The sequence below is a fragment of the Abramis brama genome (assembly GCF_963993115.1).
Source record: "Abramis brama genome assembly, chromosome: 10".
Lineage (NCBI taxonomy): Eukaryota > Metazoa > Chordata > Actinopteri > Cypriniformes > Leuciscidae > Abramis > Abramis brama.
The window spans coordinates 1,000,103-1,024,835 of NC_139972.1; the positions used below are offsets into that span (position 1 = coordinate 1,000,103).

The 24,733-nt window shown below is 39.8% G+C and overlaps 1 protein-coding gene across 3 annotated transcripts in view; it reads right to left on the minus strand.

Annotated features, from left to right (window-relative positions):
• Positions 1-24,733, minus strand: part of LOC311091370 (NACHT, LRR and PYD domains-containing protein 3-like) — a 145,013-nt gene that overhangs the window by 28,365 nt on the left and 91,915 nt on the right. For all 3 annotated transcript variants that reach the window (XM_084127302.1, XM_084127301.1, XM_084127300.1), the window contains one exon: positions 17,705-17,878. In XM_084127302.1, the coding sequence (XP_083983428.1) occupies positions 17,705-17,878 (174 nt within the window). The remainder of the gene's footprint in view (positions 1-17,704; positions 17,879-24,733) is intronic.

The following is a 24,733-nucleotide window of genomic DNA, read 5'->3' on the forward strand; positions in this document are numbered from 1 at the left end:
GGATCAAGATGGAGGATGAATTACAAGAATTGAGAGATTTGGTAGCCCAGTTGAGAGCTGATAACGTGAGGTTGCAACAGGCACAGGCACCCGTTGGTTTGCCTGGTCCTGATGCAGCCTTGCCCGGTCCCTCTGCTGTTCCGCCTGTGACACCTCAACCACCTGGTGCTGTTGCACCTGAACGATTTGTTTTTGTGCCGCGAGATCGACGTTGCCCAAAATTTAACGGCAAATCAGGTTTAAGTATTGACGAATGGGTTGAAGAGGCACAGGCGTGTATGAGGGTGCGTTATATGTCAAATGCAGATCAAGCTTTCTTCCTTTTTGACCACTTGGAGGGAGAGGCCCGAGAAGAGATCAGGTATCGTCCTGATCTAGAACGTGGAGACCCGGATAAGATTTTTAAGGCGCTGCGTGATCTCTATGGGTGTTCCCAGTCCTATGTAGCATTACAAGAGGCCTTCTTCTCTAGGAAGCAACAGGAGGGTGAGACTCTGTTAGAATTTTCTCTTGCGCTTATGGGCCTTTTGGAAAGGGTTAAGAACCGAGCGCCGCATGTTACCCATAATGCAGAAACCCTGTTGCGGGATCAATTTGTCGAGCATGTCGCTGATAGTACCCTGAGGCGAGAGCTGAAGCAGTTGGTTCGTCGCCAGACTACTGCTACCTTATTGGAGGTTCGAGGTGAAGCAATTAGGTGGGTACAAGAGGGGATGCCGGGAGGGTCGAGAGGGCGTAGTCAGTCAGTCCCCCTAGCATATGGTACTCAATATGGGGTACGCGGTGGGGCACCAGTTGAAATTGCTGGGTCACCACAGCAGTCAGAATTTGGTGAATTGAGGGAGATACTGCGACTCCAACAGCAGCAGTTGAATCAGCTTACTCAAACCTTTGCCCGTCTTCAAACGCCACATGTACGTAGTCTTTCCCCTCGTTCCGGTCCAGTTATATGTAGGCGGTGTCAACGACCGGGTCACTTTGCTCGTGAGTGTGATAAGCAACGAAGTTTTCCAAATCCCTCCCAGCCGATGGCAGATCTCTCTAGAGCTGAGAATGGACGGCTACGTTCTTCCCGGCCGTCGGAAAACTAGTTCCCACCAGGTCGCAGAGTCACCGCCTGGGTGGGGAAGTAATCGACTCAAGTAGGATAGGTGTACGTAGTTCAGTTCCCCATTTAATCTCCTCTTGTCCACATGTGGTTGCCCTTATGGGGGGTGTTTCAGTGTCCTGCCTAGTAGATACTGGTTCTATGGTAACAACAATTACTGAAAGTTGTTTTCAACAACATTTCGAACCATGGGGTCAGGATTGTCTTCGAAATTGTCAGTGGCTCCAGCTTCGAGCAGCCAATGGGCTTACCATCCCGTATATGGGATATTTGGAGCTAGACGTGGAAATTTGTGGCAGGTTGGTCGTTGGATGCGGTGTTCTGGTTGTTCGGGATCCTCCTGGTGGCATGAGTGTGGATGTCCCTGGGGTACTGGGTATGAACATTCTTGGCCGGTGTTATAAGGAGCTTTTCGGGCAGCATGGCACCTCTCTCTTTGACCTACCTGTAGTTACACAATAACCAAGTGTGTCGAGTGCACTGCAATATTGTCAGCAAGTAAGTGCTAGGGAGCACTCGGATCAAGTGGGGTGTGTACGGGTGCGCGGACGTGGGGTGTGTCGCATACCAGGCGGCACAATTAAGCTAGTGGCTGCAACCTGTTCGGCCCAGTATTTTGGCAGTACTGTTTTATTTGAGCCCCCTGAGTCAGGTCTTCCAGCCGGGCTTTTAGCATCACCTGCTTTGGTAAAGGTAATTCAAGGGACCGTCTATGTGCCTGTAGTGAATGTTGGCACAGTGGATGTGACGCTTCGCCCTACAACTGTGGTGGGTAAGCTAAGGGAGGTTTATGTAGTCAGTTTGCCAACAGGAGTTGTTGAAGTAAAGCCAGTAATTGCCACTGTCCAGTCCCATAGTGTGGTGGGGAGTCCCTCCTTGTCCCAACAGATGGAGTCTCTTGATTTATCGGCTTTGACAAAATCAGAGCAGGCTCAGGTTAGGGCTCTGGTGCAGAAATATAAGGCAGTATTTTCGGGTCATGAGAGCGATCTCGGTTGCACTCGGCTCATTTCCCATGACATCCCTTTACTGGATAATGTCCCAGTGCGTCAACGATACCGACGGATACCCCCTTCTGAATATGAGGTGGTAAAAACTCATATCCATCAGCTGTTGGAGGCTGGAATAGTTCGCGAAAGTTGTAGCCCTTATGCATCGCCGATTGTGCTAGTCAAAAAAAAGGACGGTAGTCTGCGTATGTGCGTAGACTATCGTCATCTGAATGCTAAGACTAGGAGGGATGCATTTCCCCTGCCTCGTATTGAGGAGTCTTTAGATTCACTAGGTGGGGCTCGCTGGTTCTCTACATTGGATTTGGCCAGTGGGTATTTGCAGGTTCCTGTTTCCGAGCAAGATAAGCCAAAGACTGCGTTCTGTACGCCGTTTGGATTATTTGAATGGAACCGTATGCCTTTTGGACTTTGTAACGCTCCAAGTACGTTCCAGAGGTTAATGGAGAGACTATTTGGTGATCAGCGGTGTCAGTCCCTGCTCCTATATCTTGATGATGTTGTTGTGTTTTCCTCCTCCGTAGCCCAGCATCTAGAGAGATTGGAGATGGTTTTGTGTCGTCTGGAGAGGGAAGGACTTAAGGCAAAGCTGGAAAAATGCGCTTTCTTCAGGCCAGAAGTGAAGTACTTGGGGCATGTTATATCGGCGCAAGGGGTGGCAACAGATCCAGGTAAAATCGAGGCTGTTGCACGATGGCGTTGCCCTGAGACTGTCTCCGAGTTACGAACGTTTCTTGGCTTTGCAAGTTATTATAGGCGCTTTGTGGAGGGGTTCGCCAAACTGGCAGCCCCTCTGCATAAGCTAGTTGCTGAGGTGATGGGAGGTAAGTCAGGCAAGCGAAGAGGGCAGAGTTTGATTTCTGTCTGGACCGAGCACTGCCAGACAGCATTTGAGGCCCTAAAAATAAGGTTAACATCCACCCCAGTACTGGCTTACGCAGATTTTTCTAAACCCTTCATTCTAGAAGTAGATGCTAGTCATGGGGGGCTGGGGGCAGTTTTATCCCAAGAATTGGAAGGGAAAACCCGACCCATAGCATATGCCAGTCGTAGCCTAAGGCCCACTGAGCGTAATATGACCAACTACAGCTCAATGAAATTAGAGTTTGTAGCGCTCAAGTGGGCCATGGTTGAAAAATTCAGGGAATATCTTCTAGGGCACAAGTGCATTGTGTTCACGGATAATAATCCCTTAAGTCATTTAGCCACGGCAAAGCTCGGAGCCACGGAACAACGTTGGGCTGCAGAGTTGGCTGTTTTTGATTTCGAGGTAAGATATAGGTCAGGAAGGAGCAATGGTAACGCAGACGCTCTCTCCCGTCAGAACCCAGTTGTTCGAGGGGAGATTGAAGGTTTAGCTGCTGGTGTTGTAGTCCCTGAGTTGTTACAGCAGGCCATTGTTACAGGATGTGCAGCACAGGCAGATGTGAGGGCAGTGAGTTCATTGCCAGGCTATTCTGCCTCTGATCTGCGATCTATGCAGGAGACGGATCTCGTTATTGGACCAATAATAAAGTTCTGGGAGCAGGGCAGACGTCCAGGACCTGAGGAGCGGCATCAGTTGATTAAACCGTGTTTGACTCTCCTCCAGCAATGGAATCGATTAGAGGCAAGGGAAGGAGTGTTGTATCGAAAAATATTTCGTCCAGACGGAGGTGAAGAGTGTTATCAATTAGTGTTGCCTGATGTTCTGAGGGAAGAGGTTTTGATGCAGCTCCACCAACAACATGGGCATCAAGGGGTGGAGCGCACCAGCGAATTGATTCGGCAGCGGTGCTATTGGCCAAATATGTTGGCCGATATTACCCTTTGGTGCCAAGAATGTGAACGTTGTCAGCTTGCCAAAGATAATCAGCCAGCAGCACGGGCTTTTATGGGCCATTTACTAGCTTCGAGGCCTAATGAAGTCCTTGCGATTGACTTCACTGTGCTTGAACCCTCATATTCTGGACAGGAAAATATATTGGTGATGACGGATGTGTTTAGTAAATTTGCTATGGCAGTGCCTACACGAGACCAAAGAGTCGAGACCGTAGCTCAAGTTTTGGTTGAAGAGTGGTTTTACAAATTTGGTGTTCCGGGCAGAATTCACTCAGACCAGGGTCGGAACTTTGAATCCGCTCTTATTCGGCAGCTTTGCGAGCTTTATCAGGTAAGAAAATCTCGGACCACCCCATACCATCCGGCCGGTAACGGGCAATGTGAGCGATTTAATCGCACTTTGTACAACTTGTTGCGAACTTTGCCGGGCTCTAGGAAGAGGGACTGGGTGTCTTGTTTGTCTCAAGTGATATTTTGTTATAATACCACTCCCCATCAAGTGACAGGAGAGTCTCCACACTACTTGATGTTTGGGCAAGAACCCCAGTTGCCGATAGACTTTTTGCTTGGTAGAGTGCCTGAACCAGCCGCAGGAAACATACACAGCTGGGTCATAGAACATCGTAGGCGGTTGCAAGTTGCCTTTGAGGGAGCACGTGAGCGGCTGAAAGCTGCGGCGGACCGTCGCAAGAGGCAGCATGACCAGCGTGTTCGGGATCTACCTTTGTTAGAGGGTCAGTTAGTCTATTTACGAGATCATGCACTGCGGGGTCGCCACAAGATCCAGGACTTGTGGAGTTCAGTGACATATCAGGTAATTCGGTCCCCTGAGGAGGGAGGTGCCGTGTATGCTATTGCGCCGGTCTCAGATTTGGGCAAGGTACGGCGAGTGCATCGTTCTCTGCTGAAGGCTTGTGTCCAGAAGGACGTTTCGCTTGTCAATCAGCCTACTGTTGTTGTAGAAGCTCAAGGTGACCCTCTGGAGTACGAAGGGGCAGACGATGGCGATTTGATGGTGTTGGTGTCAGAGACCCCTCAGATACAGTACAGCTTGAAGGGCAGGAGGAGTTATTGCCGGCGGACTTACCTCCTGGTGGTGCGGCTTTGATAGAGTCAGGGGAACGAGATGTAGAACTTATAGTGAGGGAAAGTGAAATTCCTCCCAGTTCCCATAATGAGAGGGTGGTCTCCCCTCGGCGCTCAGGTCGAACCGGAGCAGGTCAACATTCGAATTTGCATCGTCTTCTCCGGGCCGCGGGAGAGGTAAGAAATAGAGTAACCGGTGATGCTGGGATTGTGACCAATACCATTTCCGCTTTGTTTAGGCCTTGGAGTTAGTGAAATAGAAGGGTGTTTCGTAATTGACCTTTAGTCCATCGTCGGGGCGCCGATGTAAAATGGAGGGGTAGATTGTGGCGGTATGGGTGATTTTGTTTTCGTCATCATTTGTATCCCAGCCTATTATCTGCGCCCTCTGGGCTATAAAAGGAGTAGCGCATGTGCCGTCTGTTATGCGTCACCTTTTGTGAACTGCGTCGTCAATGCGCTTCTGTCGTCACTTCCTGGGAACCATATGCGATCACCCGAGCTGGTAAGAAGAATGCTAGTTGTTTGTATGTTTTGAAGCGTATTCGTTATGCGTTATGCATATGAGTTCTGTCTAATGTATGTTTTAGAGACACTGATCTGTGTTGGAGAACGCGTTTCTGTCCTCCGCTGTACAAGACTGGTACAGTGTTATCACTGTTTGCACGCACTGGACGTGGACCCTGGAGTCGGTAGGGAGAAGTTGGTGATCTCTCGTAATTGTTCTCAATAGTATGAAGTGCGTGTTCTCGGGGCGCTGGTTTGTATTTGAGCGTGATCTAATCTATTTCCTCTCTCAGCTGTAGAGAGCCTGATACAGTGGTTGGACTACTGTTGTATCTCTGCGTTGTTCCTTGTCAGAGAAAGCTACGGTTTCACTGTCTCTTGATAAAGCATTGACTAATTTTCTCGACGGTCAATTTTCAACTAATTTTCAGTATTAGTTTTATGTTTACATGTGTTAGGTTGAGAATTAATCTGGCAGAGTCATAATCTCATTTTGCTTTTAGGTTTGTGAAGGCCCATATCTGCATTTCAGTCCGGGTGCTTCGTGTTCATTCGCGGCCGCAGTGCTGTTCTGTTTCCAAAATAATTTGGGTTTTCATTTTGTTTTTGTTTCCAATTTATTTTTTTGTGGTGAACTCTTTGACTTTTAGGATTTAGGGCTGTAGTCAACCAAAGAAATGCTTAGTCAACCAAAGTCCTGTCCTGCGCAACGATTAGTCGACTAAAAAAAAAAAAAGGACGCGATGTTTTGCATTTTGATTGAACATTTATTAAACAATTGTCATAGAGCATTTATAAAACAACAACGAAAAAACATCAATAATACATACAACTATAATAATAATACAATTCTTTGAAAATTAAGTGTTTTTTTTAACTGTAAAGTGAGGAGCTCTGTCCTAGGTCTATAGTGACAGTCACAATCGCGCACCCGACCACACCACACGCTACAAAAATATAACTGCTAAAACTGCCAAATAGTGAAAAATCCTAACAAAAGCTCTTGTTTATACAGGCTGTATATTCTTCTTTACTTTCAAAAGCTTTGGGTTAACTTTTGTCCAGCCGATCTAGGCATTTTAAAACAAACACACAAAAAAACAAATAGCCTTAAAACCAATCCTAATAATAATAGGCTGTATAGTAGGAAGGCCTATAGGTTTATTTTCGTTTTGTTACATTATTTAGGCTATTTTCAAACGCATCAAGTGTACAAATAGAAACAAAAACATAAGAAAACACGATCTATTGAGTCAGCATAATAAAGCCGGTAAGGCTACTTATGGTGCATTCACACCGGACGCGAATAGCGCGTCAGGCGCGAGTGATTTCAATGCAAAGACGCGCGTAGAAAAATCCTGAGGCGCGAATGAGGCGTAGAGCGCGGTGCGGTAGATCTGCAGGCCTAGTCCATCTTTTTTATGTTGTGGGCCAAAAACACTAACATGTCCACATTCTTGGGTAAAAGACAGCTCCTCGACTTGTTAACAATAAATCCTGCTTTGGAAAATATGCGCTCTGCTGGAGTGGAGGTTGCAGGGATGCAGAGCACGCGTTTGGCTGCCCGAGCAAGTCGTGGATATCTCTCCTCATTATTTAGCTATCCTCATAGCTTGCACTCCACAGTCTTGTCGTCTTTTTTTTTTTATAAAATGCAGCCAGACAAAAGATTTAGATTTCTTGGACATTTTGTCGACTAAAGCCAAAACAAGTAGCGGTCTAACTGAATGAATACAGCAAAACTACCTATATTCCTTACTGAGCGCGAAGCAGCAGTGCAGCCAGCCACAGGTGCGGTTCACGAGTGTTCTACGTGGTGCGCTAAACTGTGGCGCTGTTACAAAATAGCCTAAATTAAAGCATTTAAAGTTGGGGATAAAACATAGGCTAATTATATTTAGAATACAGTAATATATAACTGCTTATAAAGGAATAAATATCAAGGAGTAAATCAATGAAAATTTCTTTATTGGTGAAAAAAAAGAAAAAAAAAAAAGAAAAAGCAACTGGTCGACCAATGAGAATGTCAGTCGACCAAGACGGCATCGACCGATTAGTCGACTAAATGACTAAAGTTGACAGCCCTATTAGGATTGTTCCTAAATATCTGAATTGTCTATTGTTTTTTTGTTTAATCATTTTCCTTTGTGGTTTTCTTTAGTTTATTTTATTTGCTCTTTTTTTCATTGCATTAGATTTGTTCTTTTGATATGTCATTTGGTTGTTTTTCTTTATTGATTTCTTTTTGAACGTAATTGTTGGTATTTTGTTGCCATCTGTTTGCTTTAAAAACTTGGTTATTTATTTTGTTTTTATTTATTAGTGGCAACATATCTTTGTTTATTTTGCTTTGACTAAAGTGGATTGAGTATATGCACCTGGCCTTAAAGTGATTGCATTTTATGTACATTCTTCTGTGTTGGCAGGATTTGAGCACCGGGGGCAGAGGACTGGCTTTGGGTGGTGGTATCTTCCTCACCGTGTGCTGTGCTTCGTATTAACACGTGTGTGTGTGTGTGTGTGTGTGTGTGTGTGTGTGTGTGCGTGTGTGTGCGCACACCTTGAACTGCAGTGATCTCCATTTGTGCGTGGCTTGACTTTCTGCCTCCTGGTAAGCCTCGTTCCTGGCCCTGATGTTGTCCTAAATCCCTAGTAGTCTGTTGAGTGTTCCATAACCATTTTATGAGATTTCTCTTTTAACCTGTTAAGCTGCAACCCCACTTTTGAAAAATCCCCAGAAATGACATACCCAAACTGAAACAGATACAGTTCATGATCCCTTTGCACTAAAAGCACAAGTATGATCTCATTTGAAAGCTGACACCTGGCAGTTTATTGTAAATGTAGAATTAATTATTGTCATAATGAAAAATATAGTTATAAATAGCTTCAAAATTTTGTAAAGTTATTAGAAATTTATTTTTATGAAACATTTTCATGAAAATAAAATTGAAGTTGGCACTGTAGCAATCTAGAAATGCACTGCAGCTAAAGCCACATGTGTGACCATGTTATATGTACAATATGAAGATGATAAGTCTAAAACTCTGTATTTAGTTAAATGTTTTTCAAGATCATGTCAAATGACTTTATTTTGATTTGACTCTAAAATGCTGCTGATGATTATAGTCATCTTCTAAGTCATCTATTTAGTCTTTTGTCTCTATTGTTTTGTGGTGCAAACAAGACCCATTCAGTCTCAGTCTCTCCTGCACACATTCACACCTCTCCAGCCTGGTTATGGCTCTAAATATGCATTTCTTTTGTCTGCATTATAGCTACTAACGACTGGTTATTCACAGGCTATTCATAAGGTTTCAATCCCTAAATTCTTTTATCAAAGTTCTCACTGTATCTAACTGTATCAAATGCCCTTCTGGACTAAAGAAACGTTTCAGCAAGCATTCCTATTTAGAAACAAAATCATAAAAGATAACTTCTAAGTTGCAGGTGCACCTAGAGCTAGCTAGCATGTTAGCTTAGCACACCATCAATACACGACAATTTATGAGATTAAAACCATGTTTGTGATCCAAACTTACTTTATAACACTTTATAAGTGTTTTAAATAATCTTCTGTGATCTAATTTGGCTTCAGATAAAACAATCAGACAGAAAATATACTATTGTATGGTATTCTGCACAATGAAGAGTCTATATAGATTAGCATTACATTATAAATATAATCTATTATTATGAAAATACCTGGCATGGCTTGAAAAACACAGATAACACAGTATCAGAGTATCCAATCACTCATAATGATTACATCGACGCATTTGGGTATAAATTCAATAAATATTATTCCTGTCTATAGAAATCTGATGTAAACCTATGAGAATATATCAATATTTCTCCAAATCTGCACATTTTTGAGCTAAAGCCCTGAGGGACTTTGTTTTGTGAATCGCTGTCATGACGACAGCACGGGAGTTTTTTATGAATGAAAGCGGCTGACGCGCATAATTCATATTAAAGGTATCGACTCATTTTTTTCATTTCATAACTCCTGACACAAATTAAGAAATAACTGTCGCTATAAGTTTTTCAGAATACAATAGTGGTCAAATACATAAACTTGAGTCTTATATCTTTTTAATGATGTATAGTTTGTCAAGGTATAATATTAAATTTGATAGTAACTTTGAACTATATATATAAAAAAAACGCTTCAGTGCGCCCGCGCACTGGCAACGGTTAACAGGTTAAGAATTGTCAATAAAGTATATTTTTGATATGTTGACCCATGTCTCTGACTCATGTTGGTGATCCGAACCTGTGTGTGCCTTTTCGTAGGGGCTAATATTAATTCTTTTGGTGAAATTCCCAAGGTGGCGTAATCGGAGTGTGAAATTGTGTAAAACCCCCTATAGTGACTCCTCGTAGGTCGGCTCTCCCTTATGCCACATATATATATATATATATATTTTTTTTTTTACAGGGCCTTGATGATGAAATGGCTCCAAAGATGTGTGGTACCACAAATCCCCCATCCACAATTGATGATACTGAAGAGGTATATCTTCACAAAAAGATAGATTTTTATTAATATATTGCTCTTGATTGTTACAGTTTTTCTCGATTGCTTAAACACTATAACCAGGCTTTTGAACTAAAATTTCAAAACCATAATGCCATTTATCAAAATGCACACCCATTTCACTGAACTATAAACACTATTCCCTGTTTTGACACATGAGTCAGATTTGTTGAACTGTCACTGCAAAACTCTATACACAAATCCCTTCATTTCTCATTGCCTACACCATGTTGTCATGTATAAAGCACTAGCATTCAATATTGTTCACTCAAGTCAGCACAGCTTCAGCTCAGTTAACACACAATTACCCAGGTGGAAACACTAAGAGACAAAATTGAACACACATCAATCAGAACCTTCAATAGATAGATAAAAGGGCCCAAATAAGTTTGAGTTTTGAAACAATGGATCCAGAAAGACATGAAGGAAGAGATAGGGAGGATAACCAAGGATGGATAAGGAGGAGGAGGACGAAGGGCAAGAAGACAAGCAGTCTCAGATGAAATTCAAGCCACTCTAGCTGCCCATGTCTTAGTCAGTGGTATGACTGTGAGGGAGACTGGGCTATGAGTAAGGCCGAGAACCTTCAGTGCAAGGTTTTCCTCTGTCTTTCTGTCAACAGTAGAATGGTTTATTTTTTAATTCAGATGTCAAATGTCCTCTCTAGTATCACATTCCCAGGACTTTCTCTTTATTGTCCTTTGTCTCTGTTTCATCTTCTACAGCTGACCACTGAGAACAAGTGCATCTATACAGCCGTCAGCCACCCGAATCAGACTAGTCCAGAGCTCGGCCCACTCACCAAGGTTGGAGAGGTAAATAAAATCGAATGTACAACTTAGTGAAGTTATTTGTGGCAAAATGTTAAATCTACCAACCTATTTCAATATATGTGTGTGTGTGTGTAGTCGCCTGAGTAGAACATGCTTTATGTGGACAATGAAATGGAAGGACATTGTCTAAACGTGCTTTTTCAAGCTTCAGTCAGTATAATGTCTGAGTGTATGTGTATCAAACAGTGAACCCCACCCAAATATGACTTGGGAGGTCCATACAGTTTAGAGGGTCCTGTCCCCAGAGGCATCACTTTGGTTTTTAAGAACACTTGGACTGCCTGCATTGGATCTGTATGTTGGTTTAATGTGAATGCTAAGTTGTTTGGTTACATGTAATGGATAGGCACCCTATTAGTTATACTGGGCTACAAGAAGTCAGCTCCTGGCATTGAGGCTAACCACAAATTCCCCATCTACAATTAAAAAATATGAAGAAGGTATATCTTCATATAGGATATGCTTTAAATAAGCTTCATATAAGATACGCTATAAATAACAAAATACAATGCAATAAAAGGGTAATCATATGTATGAGGTAAATGAAATGTCACATTGGTATTGGATTTAAAGTGATTGGATATCGACATGTAAATATGAAATATCTTTCTGTCCAAACTATGTGGCATAAATAAATACTACACTTAAATTTTTCACCAACAGTGTCAAAAACACCGCCTTGTGTATGCAGTATCCTCCTTGGACAAGTGTGTTTGTTGTGTGGGACCCGTATCTTCCTTCAAGTGGCTTGGCTATCGATGCACAGGTTAGATATTTAGTGAATTAGTATAGAGTGTATATGTGTTGTGCTCTAACCACTTAAATAGACCTGCAGTGTTAACATTATTTTACTCAAATGTGTTCCAGTTTGTTCAGGGTCTGGCATAAATCCTGCCTCAAGCAAATTAAAAGAGATGACTTTAACAGCACAGCATAGGTGAGTATCTACTGAGTGAGTGTTGAACTTGAACTGTCTATAAGATTCAATCACCATGTAAAATAATTTGCTTTCTCACCAATTCAGGCGCAGCAGTCTCCTAAGGCTTCTGATGATGATCTGCTGTCAGATCAGGACAAAATTCTACATCCAGAAATGGACCAAATATCATCTGATGATGCTGAGGACATGTCTAACAAGGAATACTGTACATACCTGACTCGGATTCAGAATATGATTCAGATGCCAGCATACCCTTAAAATCAAGTCAGGCAAGAGCTGCACATATTCAAGTAAAACCATTAATACCTGATGTTGGAACATCTTTTGGGTAAGACACAGGCACCTCAGTTGTGCCCAGTATATCAAAATGTTGGCCACCCCTTAAAAATAAGATGATTCCCAATACTGCTGACACATCTAATTCAGCGAATTCTATCAAAGACTCATCAAAGGAAAAGCTAGAGGATGAAGCTGTGACTCATGAACAAGAATTACCACATCTGATAATGAGTTAAAAAAAATTACTGTTATGTTTGTGGTAAGCCACAAAGCAAAATTTCCGGCCACTTGAAAACACACAAGACACATACTGAAATTGTCCAAGCATTTTCCCTTCCTGAGGACTAAAAAGAGCGCAAAATATTATTAGAAAAAATTAGGAATAAGGGAAATTTTAAACATAACATTGCAGTTTTGCAAGATGGAACAGGATCACTGAAAGTGAAGAGAAAGTCAAAAGCTAAAGCACTGACAGGAAAGTTTATTCACTGTATGTATTGCCAAGGGATGTACATACGTAAGGAGCTTTGGAGACATGTCTGCAGATGCCCCTTTAAGCCCGAAAATGAAGATTTGGATGACATACCTGGGAGAACCAAAGTACTGGGCTTGGCTGTAGCTCTGGAGTCTACATTCTGTCAGCAGATCTCAAGTGGAGTGTGGAACCTCCTTGGTGTCATGAAACAAGATGAAGTGGCCTCAGTTGTGCGAAATGACTTCTCTATTATTCAGTTTGCCCAGTCACTCTATAACAAACATGGACAAGACCCTACAAAATATGAATACATTTGACAGAAGCTCCGTGAAGTGGGGCGTTTGTTGTTATGCCTGCGTACAGAATTCTCAGTACATAACCTAGAGGACACTGTTAAACCTGCTTAATTCCAGAGAGTTGTGCAAGCAGTAAAGAAAGTTTCAGGTTTTGATGAAGAAAAACACTTGTACCAGAAACTAAGCCTTGTGCTAAAACTGGGACATACACTGCATAAAATCGTGGACATTATTCATTGTAGGGCACTCATGGCAGAAGATGAAGAACTGATCAGGTACACTGACATATTCAAGAAGTTGTACACCTCCAGGTGGTCTGAGTTGTTGTCTCACAGTGCCCTGAGTGATGGCACTCAATCTCAACACACTGAGTGATGCCAAATACAATAAACCATCAACATTGCCCTTCACTGAAGATGTTCAGATCCTTCATCAGTACCTTGAGTAATCTGCAGAAAGTGCCTTCTGCAGCTTGAAGGAAGAGGCCACCACTCAGAACTATGCTCAACTTGCAAAACTCACACTTGCACAAATCATTGTCTTCAATCGAAGACGTGCTGGGGAAGTTTCGAAAATGCGCCTCAAAAATTTTCATGAAAGGGATAACACAAAGCTCCATGAAGATGTTGCACTGGGGTTGTCGAAGACTGAACAGAAGCTTTGTAACTATTTCAGCCGAACTGAAATCATGGGAAAAAGGGGTAGAAAGTTTGCCGTTCTGCCCACACCAAGTGTGGTGGATGCTTTGTCACTACTTGCCAGTAGAAGAACTGAATGTGGCGTTTGTGCCACAAATGTCTTCCTGTTTGCAAGACCAACGTCAATGAGCCACTACAGAGGACAGGACTGTTTGCGTGTTCATGCAAGCCAGTGTGGAGCAAAGCACCCCGAGTACCTTAGGTCAACACAACTCAGGAAACATGTTGCCACACTCTCACAAGGCCTTAATTTAAAAAACAATGAACTTGATCAGGTTGCAGATTTCCTGGGTCACGACATCTGTGTTCACCGCGACTTCTACAGATTACCAGTTCCCACAACACAACTGGCTAAGATTTCCAAACTCCTTGTGTCAATGGAGAAAGGAAACCTTTCCAGCATGCAGAGGAAGTCACTGGATGAGATTGAAATTGAAGGTTTGTACAGAAATTAGCCCTTGTAGATATTATCTGAGTTTTTGTTTTTTCCTTTGAATGTTAATTTATAAACATATAGACTTGGCGTAGTCAGCATCCTTTTCCAAGAAAAAAAAAGACCTGTCACGTCCAAATATGAGTCGAGGACTACTATTCAGAAATATAAACTTAAGTCTACAGTATGGCTGGACAGCAATTCAAAATTATGTTTGTGTAGGTGCAGTTGTGTAAATTTACTTTTTACTCCAATACATTTGTGATGAGTAATGCAATTACAAATTACATTTTGCATGGCACCTAACTTTTTCTGCAGCAGTTTGTTTCTGCTATAAAGAAGTGATATTTCCATCTAAATGGTATTGACTGAACTATATCTTGTGCTCCCTTCACCCAAACTTGTCAACAAGTCTATTTTACGTGAATGCGAGTGCATTAGTAGGTGCTAAATCGCAGACGTTTGATTTAGGAGATGAGGTCATGACTGCAGCCAGTGATGAGTCCAAAACCAGCACATCCAGTGCAAGTAGACTTTGACTATTTAATTTTACTTAACATTATTTTATTTATCCACTATATTGACAAGGCCTTTTTGAAGGATATTGGTTTATGTGTGGCCTTTTTGTGCACTTGAGCTTAACTGAGACTTGAGAGTTTGTAGACGCTTAAATAGATGGTTCACCCAAAAATGAAAATTCTGTCATCATTTACTCACCCTCAAGTTGTTCCAAACTTGTATTTGTTCTGCTGTACTAGTCAATGGCTGGCAAGATCTGCTTGGTTACAAAAATATATACTTTGTGTACAGCAGAACAAAGAAATGTATACAGGTTTGGAACAACTTGAGGTTGTCTACATGAATACAGAATTTTCATTTTTGGGTGAACAATCACTTTAAGAGGCTGTTGTGTCGACCCTGATTTATTGCACTATTGAGGTGTTCAGTTTTATTTAGATTTTAGAAAATAAACATGACTTCTCATTTTACAAATCAAGTGTTTCTTAATTTCACCTGCATGTCTCAGGTGTCAAGGACTAGTGCATCTTTGAGCCTAAATTTAGTATAATTAAAATACTAAAGTACTGTTAAAATCACTTTTACTTAAGTCGAATTGGTGACTTGTAACTTGTAATAGAGTAATTTATGCTGCAAGGGATCTGTCTTTTGTGGTCCGTTTTGCGCGTTCCTGTGAAGGGGTAGGGTTGTCTCGATTCTCTTTTGGTTGGAGGGGGAGGGGGAGGGGTAGGGGAGGGGGTAGGGCCAGATTGTCACAGTCATCGTCTGCACCGTTCTGTCTTCGTCTGCACTACAATTCCCAGAATCCCTTGTGTCTTCACACCTGAACTCACTCCCTCAATTACTCACCTGTTCATCATCTTCATCCGTGTCACCTGTGCTCACCTCATCATTGTTGATTTGTGTCTGTATTTAGTTTTCCTCTGTTCTGTCAGTCTTTGTCTGTTCTCATCCGAGTATACGTCTAGGTAACGTTGTGTTTGGTGTGGTACTCCGTCTGCCTGTATTTGCCTTTCTGAGTATTAGTAAAATTGATATATTGGAGCCTTTTGCCTCTTCGCCTTCTTCAACCTACACCACACCCTGACACAGATAGCCCTTGAAACAAAGATTTTTCGGGACCACACTTCAAACGAAGGGATATGAGAAATGTACCTGCATACACCGGCTACAGAGGCAACATGGCTGCCAATAATTATTTTCTTTATGTCACATTCAATCTTGTGTATTTAGTTTCCCTCTGTTCTGTCAGTCTTTGTCCGTTCTCGTCTGAGTATACGTCTAGGTAACGTTGTGTTTGGTGTGGTACTCCGTCTGCCTGCATTTGCCTTTCTGAGTATTAGTAAAGTTTATATATTGGAGCCTTTTGCCTCTTCGCCTTCTTCAACCTACACCACACCCTGACACAGATAGCCCTTGAAACGAAGATTTTTCGGGACCACACTTCAAACGAAGGGGTATGAGAAATGTACCTGCATACACCGGCTACAGAGGCAACATGGCTGCCAATAATTATTTTCTTTGTCACATTCAATCTTGTGTTCATATTTACGGTCATGTTCAAAGACACTTGCAAAAAAAAAAATGCTGAAGTTCGTTAACAATAGTCCCGCAACATATTTTAATGTCTGATAACTGGTGAATGTAATTGCGGCAGGGAATTGGCTTATCTTTTACCATACGTCTGCTATGAACGCATTATTTCTTGTGGTTATATGTGAACACGATATAAACGAACAGTGCTTACACAGTTTTGTGCTTTTTGCAACATGATCAACCAGTCTTGTACGTTCTTTATCAAACAGGGACACCTGAGGAAACCCGGAGGCTCATTCGTTTTCGCGCTGACAACGAGCAACGTTTCCTGAAGTCCAAAAATATTTAGGCATCGAAGATATCGTCATCTCCGTTGTTTTCTGCAAACTTTAGAAGAAAAATGCAAAAAAAAAAAAAAAAAAAAAAAAAAAGCTGTAACCCACGCAATTGAGATGACTACAGCTGACGACTATATTAACGTTTCTGTTCCTGCGTTTCTTCTGTATTATTAAAGTTCCGAAACCTGTTTGATTAGAAAAAAATATTTTGTTTTACTTTTTTTTTTTTTATGTAGTTTAGTTTATAGTAATAATATTTAGGCTATAATACTATTACTAATAATAATATCTCTCTTTTCTTTTCTTTTAATGCCATGCCAGCTTCTATGGATATATATTCAAGGCTAGAAACAGGTTTATTTATTTAAATAAAACTAAATAAGATGCCAAACGATTCCTACGAAATCATTGAACACAATCTGTATTTTCCCTTTAACAGTATAAATGTTTATATACATTCACTATAAATGCATATATTTGATAATCATTTCTCATACAAATGTCATAAAAACTGGTTGCGTAGATCACAAATCTACGTACCTTCAGGACACTGACAATAAAGATGGATAGTGACAGAGAAGATAGAAATTCTCGTAGCTCTCCTCAGAAAAACGCTTGTCACACACACACAGTTTGATTGTGTCGGTAGTTTCTGGCCAACAAAACGCCCGCAGCGAGTCTTGCCCTGACAGCATCATGGGGGAAGCCTGCAAAACCCTCAACTCTTGCACCATGGACACACACACTTGCAACCAATGAACACCTCTCTAAACTACTGCATGATTTTACAGTTTGAAGCGTCTGTCATAGAAAAACACCATGTGCTGTCATGAATAAGAGAAATGTCTTCTCATAGGATAAGAACACGCAGTCTCATTAATAATACACACACTGACGTGTCATCGTTGTACTATAGTGTTTCTCCAGGTCATAATCTGTGACATTGACATGATGTAGATTTTAAACCTGGAGAAAAATCTCCACAGTATCCAGTTTCCCCCTAAAATTAAAATGAATGGCTGTTAATCCTGACTGTGCTGAGATTGAGTGTGTTTAAAGTAAAGGGTGTTAAATGTATATCATGATGTCAAAGTGTGTTTTTCAGTGTGACTATCAGTACTGCAGTATCACCTTAATGAGGAGCAGCTCATTTAAATCATTTACAGATCAATATTTCAATAGCTTTGCTTGTAATTAATGTAATAATAGTTATTTCCCTGCATTTTATTCCAATTTGATTATACTTTATGAATTTACAGTGACAGTTTCATGTGAGAGTCCTTACCACAGTATCTCCAGTTTACAGTGAGGATTCTCCAGTACAGAAGAGAGCAGCTTCACTCCTGAGTTTCCTAGTTTATTATATGACAGATCCAGTTCTCTCAGGTGTGAGGGGTTTGATCTCAGAGCTGAAGCCAGAGCATCACAACCTTCATCTGTGACACCACAATCATTCAACCTGTAGAGAACAATGACACACTCTCTCAGATCAAAACTGAAATCTTTGTTTTTGTTTCTTGTTTCTATAGCACTGTTAAAACACGACCGAGGTTGAACCAAAGTGCTTTACATACAGATTCTATAAAAAGATAAAAATAAGGACACACATAGACCAATAAATAGACAACATATAAAACGTCACACCTAACCATTATAGGCTACCGACATTAGATGCACTTTCAACAGATTCTTAAACATTGACAGCGATTTGGCAGACCTGATAGACAGCGGCAGCTCATTCCACTGTCTCGGCCCTATTACTGCAAAGGCCCGGTCGCCTTTATATAGGCGATTTGTTTTAGGCACTATAAGTGCCCAATACAAGCTGTGATTATTACAACCCTGAAGATCTGAAACAAAATAATGACTTTTCCTTTTCTGTAATGCATCTAAATATTAGAAGTCTTAAAAAGCATCATGACGATCTTGTTGCACTTCTTGCTAGCACAGGTAAAAGTTTTGATATCATTGGTTGTAGTGAAACATGGATGAGTGAGCAAACCCTTTTAGATATTTATAAAATAGACGGATACTCATTGTATTGTATTAATAGGCAGGGTAGAATCGTCGGAGGGGTATGCTTGTATGTAAACTCTCATTATTCTGTGAAGGAGCGTCATGATTTGACAGTTGATGATGACCACACTGATTCATTATTCCTAGAAGTTAAAATGGCGAGTGGTGCATGTATCATCATTGGAGTAATATATCGACCACCAAACTCTGACTATGAAACATTCAGAAACCACTTTGATAATCTCCTTCTCAGTATAAACCAGATGAACAAAAACAGTATTATTATGGGTGACTTTAATATTGACATTTCTAAAGAAGATATAAAGGGAACTGATTTTTTAAATACCCTCTACTCCTCATCATTCTATCCTACTATTGATAAACACACACGTGTTACAGAGAGAAGTATGTCTACAATTGACAATATTATAACAAATTTACAAAATACCGGTTGTAAATCGGGTGTAATATTTTCTGACATCTCTGATCATTACCCTGTTGTATTCTTTACAAACTGGAAAAAAAGAGTATCTGATCCTTGTACTAATAGGAAGGTAAAAGTTCTTAATAACAAAACACTTGCAAATCTAATTCAACACCTCCAAAGTAAAAGCTGGGATGAAATTTACAATGCCATAGACCCCAATTTTGCTTATAATTTCTTAATTGATGTAATAACCGATGCTATCAACGTAACTATTCCAGAAAGGATAATTTAACATAAAAAGGAAACTCATCCATGGATCACCAAAGGAATCCTAAAGTCTATCCAGAAGAAGGATAAACTCTACAAAAAATACAGGAAGAATCCAAATAGTAATAATAAAACCTTATATACACAGTATAAGAATAAATTAACTAGCTTAATATGAGACAGCAAAGCGAGTTACTTCACTGATCGTCTCAAAACTGCCTCGGGGGATCAGAAGAAATCTTGGAAGGTGTTGAATGAGATACTTGACCGCAGTAATAAATCCTCAGTCATCCCTGACACTGTTGTGCCAACCCAATCAAATAATTCTACAATACGAGATTCACTGCCAGATTTGTTTAATAGATATTTTGCCTCTGTTGGAAAGAAACTGTCTCAACAATTTGGTCCACCAGGGGGTGCCAATTATAAAACATTCTTGAGGAATAATTATCCCAGTTCTTGCTACTTTAGACCTACCTGTAAAATGGAAGTTACTAACATTATTAATAAAATTAAATGCTCTTACACAGCTGGTGCTGATGGTATCTGTAGTATGATCCTCAAAGCTATAGTGAATGAAATAGCTGAGCCATTTGCCCATATAATTAATTTATCATTACAGTATGTCATAGTTCCTAAACAAACTAAGGTAGCAAAGATAATACCAGTATACAAATCTGGGGACAAAAGTGATTTTCAAAACTATAGACCCATATCAATTCTACCAACGTTGTCTAAAGTATTAGAAAGGGTGGTTTATTCGCGACTTGTAGATTACTTAAATAAAAATAACATACTAGAATCTTCACAATATGGCTTTAGGAAGAATAGCAGCACAAGTATTGCCATTTTAGATCTTGTAGAGAAAATATATGACGCTTTTGAAAGAAAAGAAGCCGGTGTTGGGGTTTTCTCGACCTTTCAAAAGCATTTGACACGATTGATTTTCAAATTTTACTTGGAAAATTGTCGCACTACGGGGTCAGGGGTGTGGCTCTCCAGTGGTTTAGTGACTATGTTTATGGAAGACGGCAATATGTGACCTTAAATGGTATTGATTCCGGATTGGAAAATATAGTATTTGGGGTTCCCCAGGGATCTATTCTGGGGCCTCTTTTGTTCATTGTTTATATTAACGATTTTGTACATTGTTCCTGTGATGTTCATAAAATACTCTTTGCTGATGACACAAATCTGTTTGTATCCCACAAATACTTGAATCATCTTGAAAAACTCTTAAATGACAGACTAACAGAAATAGATACCTGGTTTAAATGTAACAAACTATCGCTAAACATTAGTAAAACCTTGTATATTGTTTTTCGATCAAGTAGTCATAAGTACAGTGATTGTGACATTTAAACATAATTTAAACATAGATGGTAGAGCTATTCAAAGAGTGGACGCAATAAAATTTCTTGGAATACATATAGATCAATTCATAAACTTTAAGGAACATATTAATGAGCTGGTTAAAAAACTATCTAAAATTGTGGGTTTGTTCTTTAACCCCCTGGGGTTGGCTATCGCGCCGGCGCGGCTCGTTTTTTCCTTATGAGGGCAAAAAAAAAATCGAAATACTAATATTAATTTTTATCTTATATGCTTGTGTTATACATCAATCGATCCTGTTTAGTGTGTATTTTTTTTGTGTATAGTCATAATAAAAACAAAGTGTTGTGCTTTTCGCCAAATAAAGAAAAATAAACGATGCGAGTTCTGCCTACTCTCCGTCAGTGAAGTCAATTCTGAAACGCGTCTGAAAATGAACTGTAACTCAGCGAATACTCAGTCAAATAGGCATACAGACACACAGGCATGAAGCTTGAATTATCTTCTTTTAAATGAAGTAATTTTTATGAAAAACAAATATTCACAGTTTATGTAATATGTATGTAAAGAGAGAGATGTCAGTCATTCTCATCTCAGCTAATTAAGTTTTAATGTGACTCCGCCCACGGAGACCGCGCTATACAAACGCAAATGTGAGGCGATCCATCCTGAAACGCCCACATCAGCTGGATAAGGCCGGTGACACACTGGATGCGTGGCGTAAGCATCTCAGCTGCGTGGCGTGTCCGTTTTTATTTCGGCTCCCATGTTAACAGTTTAGAGTTTGCACACTGCCTGCGTGAGACGGATCATCCAAATGGTCATTGGCAAACTTAAGACGGGCCTTGACATGTGCTGGTTTAAGCAGGGGAACCTTCCGTGCCATGCATGATTTCAAACCATGACGTCTTAGTGTATTACCAACAGTAACCTTGGAAACGGTGGTCCCAGCTCTTTTCAGGTCATTGACCAGCTCCTCCCGTGTAGTTCTGGGCTGATTTATCACCTTTCTTAGGATCATTGAGACCCCACGAGGTGAGATCTTGCATGGAGCCCCAGTCCGAGGGAGATTGACAGTCATGTTTAGCTTCTTCCATTTTCTAATGATTGCTCCAACAGTGGACCTTTTTTCACCAAGCTGCTTGGCAATTTCCCCGTAGCCCTTTCCAGCCTTGTGGAGGTGTACAATTTTGTCTCTAGTGTCTTTGGACAGCTCTTTGGTCTTGGCCATGTTAGTAGTTGGATTCTTACTGATTGTATGGGGTGGACAGGTGTCTTTATGCAGCTAACGGCCTCAAACAGGTGCATCTAATTTAGGATAATAAATGGAGTGGAGGTGGACATTTTAAAGGCAGACTAACAGGTATTTGAGGGTCAGAATTCTAGCTGATAGACAGGTGTTCAAATACTTATTTGCAGCTGTATCATACAAATAAATAGTTAAAAAATCATATATTGTGATTTCTGGATTTTTTTTTTTTAGATTATGTCTCTCACAGTGGACATGCACCTACGATGACAATTTCAGACCCCTCCATGATTTCCAAGTGGGAGAACTTGCAAAATAGCAGGGTGTTCAAATACTTATTTTCCTCACTGTATATATATATATATATATATATATATATATATATATATATATATATATATATACGTATGTATGTATGGGGGGCCAAACAGGAAATAATTCTATGTAACTCCGAATATATAGTTAAAACTCTGAATATATAATTGTAATTCCTGAATATATAAATGTAAATCCTGAATATATAGTTATAACTCTGAATATATAAATGTAACTCTGAATATATAGTTATAACTCTGAATATATAAAAGTAAATCCTGAATATATAGTTATAACTCTGAATATTTAAATGTAAATCTGAATATATAAATGTAAATCCCGAATATATAGTTAAAACTCTGAATATATAAATGTAAATCCCGAATATATAGTTAAAACTCTGAATATATAAATGTAATTCTGAATATATAGTTATAACTCTGAATATATAAATGTAAATCCTGAATATATAGTTATAACTCTGAATATATAAATGTAAATCTGAATATATAGTTATAATTCTGAATATATAAATGTAAATCCTGAATATATAGTTATAACTCTGAATATATAAATGTAAATCCTGAATATATAGTTATAACTCTGAATATATAAATGTAAATCTGAATATATAAATGTAAATCCCGAATATATAGTTAAAACTCTGAATATATAAATGTAAATCCCGAATATATAGTTAAAACTCTGAATATATAAATGTAATTCTGAATATATAGTTATAACTCTGAATATATAAATGTAAATCCTGAATATATAGTTATAACTCTGAATATATAAATGTAAATCTGAATATATAGTTATAATTCTGAATATATAAATGTAAATCCTGAATATATAGTTATAACTCTGAATATATAAATGTAAATCCTGAATATATAGTTATAACTCTGAATATATAAATGTAATCCTGAATATATAGTTATAACTCTGAATATATAAATGTAAATCCTGAATATATAGTTATAATTCTAAATATATATTTGTAAATCCTGAATATATAGTTATAACTCAGCATGTGAGCTCCTCTCAATATTCCGCTCTATGCCAATGCGCTCCACTCAATCGCTCACTGCCCAAGCGCTTAAATCCCGCTCCGACATGAAATCTCAGTGTAACGTAGGCTACTGTACTATAGCCTTTGTTGATTATTTTTAAGGCATTGTTGGGGGAATTTCCCATTTTGCATAGGTGGCCTCAGCACATTGTTTGTGTGATAATAGGCCATTCTTTAAACTTTATTCGTTTCAGAAAGATTCTCGCGGATACAGAGACAGTTGAAACAAAGGCAGATCTTTATTTTACAAAAGCACAAGGTTTTGGTGTTATTGTGAATGTACACAAATAAAAGTAGACCCTTTGTAGTTGTCTTACACACTAATCTGTATGGCCAAAAATTGACGGAGTTTCTTCCGCTGTCATTAAAGAAAAATCCATCAGAACGCGCTGGCGTGTTCGTTGTACAGGGTTAGAGAAAAGCTTATTTAGTTTCATATTTATGTTTAAATAATATGCTGGGCTGCATTTCCCGAAAACCTTCTTTACGCTATCATTCTTAAGTTATAACTCAGGCTTTACCTTAACGTTAATAAGTGTTTCCCGAAACGTTCTTAGTTAAGAATACCTTCTGTAAGTCATTAGTTCGTATGGTTGGTCTGGAGCACTCTTAGCTATACCTTATCACTATTGACAGTCCATTACGATAGTGGCCACCACTGTTTCTTTACATCTCAGTCTATATGAATATAATTCTGCTAATTGAAGTGTTTTCATGCAAAGAATATTGTCATTACACTGATGTGATTTTATGTTGTTATTAATTATATTATCCAAAGTTTTATCAACTGGCAAACCGTTAGGCAGTAGATTAGCTATAGGAGTATGTTTAAACATTCAAACACCAAAACCTTGTGCTTTCGTAAAATAAAGATCTGCCTTTGTTTCAACTGTCTCTGTATCCGCGAGAATCTTTCTGAAACTAATAAAGTTTAAAGAATGGCCTATTATCACACAAACAATGTGCTGAGGCCACCTATGCAAAATGGTAAATGCCCCTAACAATGCCTTAAAGGTCCCGTTATATGCCCCTTTTCACAAGATGTAAAATAAGTCTCTGATGTCCCCAGAGTGTGTATGCGAAGTTTGAGCTCAAAATACCCAACAGATCATTTTTTACAGCATGTTTAAATTGACATTTTTTGGGGCTCAGAAAAACGAGCTGTTTCAGTGTGTGCCCTTTAAATGCAAATGAGGTGCTGCTGGACGACCCAGGGGGCGGAGCTTCATGAGCTCGCGCTCAGTCTGTCAGGACAAATTCATCTCACGGAATGATGATAATATCAGAAACTCTCAGTAACGGCGTTCATTTCGAGTCGGACAATAATGCCTACAGAGTCAGAGTGCTGTATAGAGATGAAACAGGTATGGTTTAGTAGTTTAATTACGGTTATTATAACGTATTTGTCATCTGCTTGTATGTATCCATTATTTATTAACAGCCTACAAGTCTGCTGTTTCGGACCAGGTCCGAATGATGATCAAACATATACTGATGAGTTTAATAAAGTTTATTGTACATCACACAAAAGATGAAGCGTCAGTTTTACTTCAGAAAATCACCGTAAGAGCTGAGTAAACACAGTAGCCTAAGTTATAAGAAGTGCGCAAGTAAGTTAGCCAGTAGAGTTGAG